This window comes from Octodon degus, unplaced genomic scaffold, assembly GCF_000260255.1.
Source record: "Octodon degus isolate 3935 unplaced genomic scaffold, OctDeg1.0 scaffold00361, whole genome shotgun sequence".
Classification (NCBI taxonomy): Eukaryota; Metazoa; Chordata; class Mammalia; order Rodentia; family Octodontidae; genus Octodon; species Octodon degus.
The window spans coordinates 625,184-628,947 of NW_004524937.1; the positions used below are offsets into that span (position 1 = coordinate 625,184).

The following is a 3,764-nucleotide window of genomic DNA, read 5'->3' on the forward strand; positions in this document are numbered from 1 at the left end:
GTCTCTCTCTCTCTCTCTCTCTCTCTGTCTCTCTCTCTCTCTCTCAAATAAATAAAAAATTAAAAAAAAAAGTTGTTTAGAAAGACAAACCAGGAAAGGTAGGTAAAGCAAAGTGAGGAATTGAAGCGCTACGTGTATAAAGGATTAAGCAGCAACAAACCTTTCTGTGAAAGGCCAGACAGAAATATTTTAGGTGCTTAGAACCATAAGGTCTTTATCTTAAACTGCTAACTGCTACTGCAGTTCTTTTGTAGAAGTAGACATATGTTAAAGAATAGATGCAGTAGTGTTCCAATAAAAAATAAATATATATATATTTTTTTAAAGTGGTAACAGAAGAGATTTGGTCTGTTATTATGAGGTTGCCAACCCCTTGCTTCAAAAAATCTGATCCAGCTAAGCTTTAAAAGACCCCTGGTACAACAGATACTAAATTCTCAATATAGATCAAAGAGAAGAAGTCACATTTATGTTCTTAGCACCTCTTCATAGAGGATGGCCTTCTTTTCCCAGGATTATCTGTCACCCCACACTTAACCAGGCTCCCTTCTTACTGAACCCATCTACTGGTGAGCAGGTGACACATTCAACAAAGAGCTCTACAGGGAAAGGAAAAGTCCTGATGGCACTTGCTTATGTCACTGGTCTACGGCTAGCAGTCCAGGTGACCAGGAACAACTGTGACTATCAAGGTATTTTAACAACCAGCTCGAAAACTTTCTGTTGGGCATACCGTCAGCATAAGCCAGCTCCAGGACACTAAATCCACCTAACACAGTTTGAGATGCTTGACTGCTTCCCCGCTTTACAGCTGAAAAAACTAAGCTCAGCTAAGCTGGGAAGTTACTAAATCCCTAAAAGCCAAGTACATAAAATGAACTACAGTTTTAAATCCCCAGAGACTGGACACCTAGAAAGAGACATAGTATAATTTTATAAGATCTACTATAATATTCCACTTCTCTGAATTACTCTCAACATTTATAAAATAAATACTAAGGAAATATGGTAACATAAAAATTAATACTTTTTAATGTAGTAAAGCTATATTAAAGACATAAAAAGTTATTCATGAAATATTTCTTCATTTCCTGAAAGCTTTAAGAAATGCCTCAAATCATCCTTTTCCTGGACACCTCGCAGCGAGATGACAACAATTCTTTTACCAACGATGCTGTATCTGAGTGTACCTAGTCACTTGGAAGCAATCAGACAAATATAAACAGAAGGACATTACACAAGACTAGTGACCAAGATTCATCAGCAATGACAGCACTACAAAAAGAGGCTGGAGAACTATTTCAGATGAAAGGAGACAAGAAATAAAAACCAGATGCCATGCCTGATCGCCATCTGATCCTCCAACAGCAACAAGTATCAAAGATCTAATTTGGATAGATGAGGAATTAGGACATAAGCTAGATAGTATGCTACAGAATGGAAAATTTCTCAGTCCAAGTGAGATAATAAATATCGTAGGCTCTGTGAGCCACACATTCCCTTTCTCAATTATGCAAATCAGCCTCATAGAGTGCAAAGGCAGCAATGTATTCAATAAAAATTTATTTATAGAAGCCAGTGGACCAGATCTGGCCTGTAGGCTAAAGTTTCTCAACCTGGCATTAGCCTATTTGTGAGATATCTAATAATAGTGAACAAGGTTAGAGGTGAAGTGCTACAACACCTGTTTTTACCTCTGAAATGGTTCTACATAGTTCACAACAGAGAAAAAGACAGGGAAGTCAATGGTAGCATAGCATCAACAACTGCTAAATCTAGAGAAGGCTACGGATTTTTATTACAGAACTTTGCAGCATTTATCAGGACTTGAAATTGTTCAAGATGCACAGGTTTCCAACTGTGGAAGACTGTTAGCAAGTGGCACTCTGCTGTGACACTCAAGGGGAGCCACCCCAGGATTTCCATCCTGCCTTCCCTCCCATGACCACCATGCTTTCCATAAGCCAGGGTGGCACACCAGCTCTCAGCACTCCTGCGCCCATTTCTGAGAACAGGAGTGGGGACAGAGGGCTCTGCCCACTGACCGCCTGGTCTGTACTTCTGACCTCTGGTCCGAGCATCGCAGCAGGGTCTGTGATAGTTGACATGACCTCATTGATCAATTCCATAGGAATATCCCCCATGACGCGGGGTCTCTTGGGCTCCTCCAGAACATGACAATCATTCATTTTCCTCTTTTCTCCTATGGCGGTCAAAGTAAGAGACAAACAATGAGTGATTTTAAACAGAATAGTGCACTCCATCTATTCCAATTAATTTTCTAACAGCGCTGCTGGCACTGCTATGAAGGTCTACTCTGCCTTTTCCAAGGCAAAGGGAGGCAGCAGAAGGCAGGAGAGAGAAGCAAGGAGATCACAGCAACTGCCAACCCAGATCCACTTTTCATTTTTCCTGATACTACGTGATAACTTTGCTATGACAACTGTTGCTATGATCATTGATGATATATGAGCTCCCAAAGCACATGCTCTTCATTTGCAGATGCAGCGGTGGCTCCAGTTATTACTGGCTAGCAATTTAAATAGAGCCTTTGCAGCCAGAGAATATACTCCACGTGAAACCAAAATATTAAAAATTTTGGAAACCTGCTTTAGAGGCTAAATAAGACCACTATTTTTTTAAAAAAAGGTTCATTGTCTTCATGAAAACAGTATGTACTTTGCACTTCTTTTTTTAATTTTAATTTTATGTATTTGGTGCAGGGTCTCACTATGAAGCTCAGACTCATAGTGATTCTCCTGTTTACAGCCTCCCCAGCACTGGGATTACAGGCATGCACCACCATGCCCAGTCTCAGTGGCAGCTCAGCACACCCGGGGGCGGGGTGGGGCCAGCATGGCATATGGTGCCCGGATCGAACCCTGGACCCTGCACTTGCCTAAGCAGGCACTTAGACCACTGAGCTGTCTCCGCAGTCCTGTACTTTCCACTTTTGAGGAATAATGATCTCTATGCATCTACCAGCTCAAGTTTGTGGAGCAGGATTTTAGGACTTCTAGATCCTTAACATTTTTTCCTCACTTTTATCTGATTTATGAATTGCTCAGAGATGTTTGTTCAAGCCTTCTGTTGTTATCTCTTCTTGGGGCTAGATTAATATCCCCCACTCCTCATATACACACACAAAAATACAGGCATGTATATTTAAGTGTGGTAAATGCATACATATTGTACTTTCACATATATTTAATATACTACTGAATTAAACAATTAAAATAAATTTCACTTTTTCCTCACCAGTGCCCACTTCATATTCACAATGGTGTTGCTTGGTGATGGTTTGGTTTGGTTTTGTGTTTTATTGTAAAATGGGGCCTCACGATGCGTGCAGGGCCACTGACCTCCACAGCAGGCGTGATCGAAACACGCCACACACTTGAAGGCCATGCGAAGTCAGAAGGAACTGCTCCCGCTTTTCTCATGAGGTGCACTGTGGCTTTTAGCCTTTCTATTTTCAGATGTGGCCTTTCCATTTTTTTTAAATTTCAGAACATGTGTTTGTTTTTATAATTTAAACATTGTAAGCATTCAGATCATCAAACCGAATTCATTCCTCCAATGTGAACATCCTGACACACTTCCATATCCTGTTCTCTCTATCTTTATTTTTTTTCCATAATTTTATTGAGAGACAAATAGCAATGAGACAGTTTCAAATCAAATTGGTGGGCTGGTGAGATGGCTGAGTGGTCTAAAGCACCTACTTAGAACAAGCTTAGCAAAGCACAGGGACCACGGTTCAA

At 40.6% G+C, this 3,764-nt stretch overlaps 1 protein-coding gene across 3 annotated transcripts in view; it reads right to left on the bottom strand.

Moving 5' to 3' along the window:
* Window positions 1-3,764, bottom strand: part of Kat2b (lysine acetyltransferase 2B) — a 103,672-nt gene that overhangs the window by 24,476 nt on the left and 75,432 nt on the right. For all 3 annotated transcript variants that reach the window (XM_023708442.1, XM_023708441.1, XM_023708443.1), the window contains one exon: window positions 2,067-2,203. In XM_023708442.1, coding sequence (XP_023564210.1) covers window positions 2,067-2,203 — 137 coding nt within the window. The remainder of the gene's footprint in view (window positions 1-2,066; window positions 2,204-3,764) is intronic.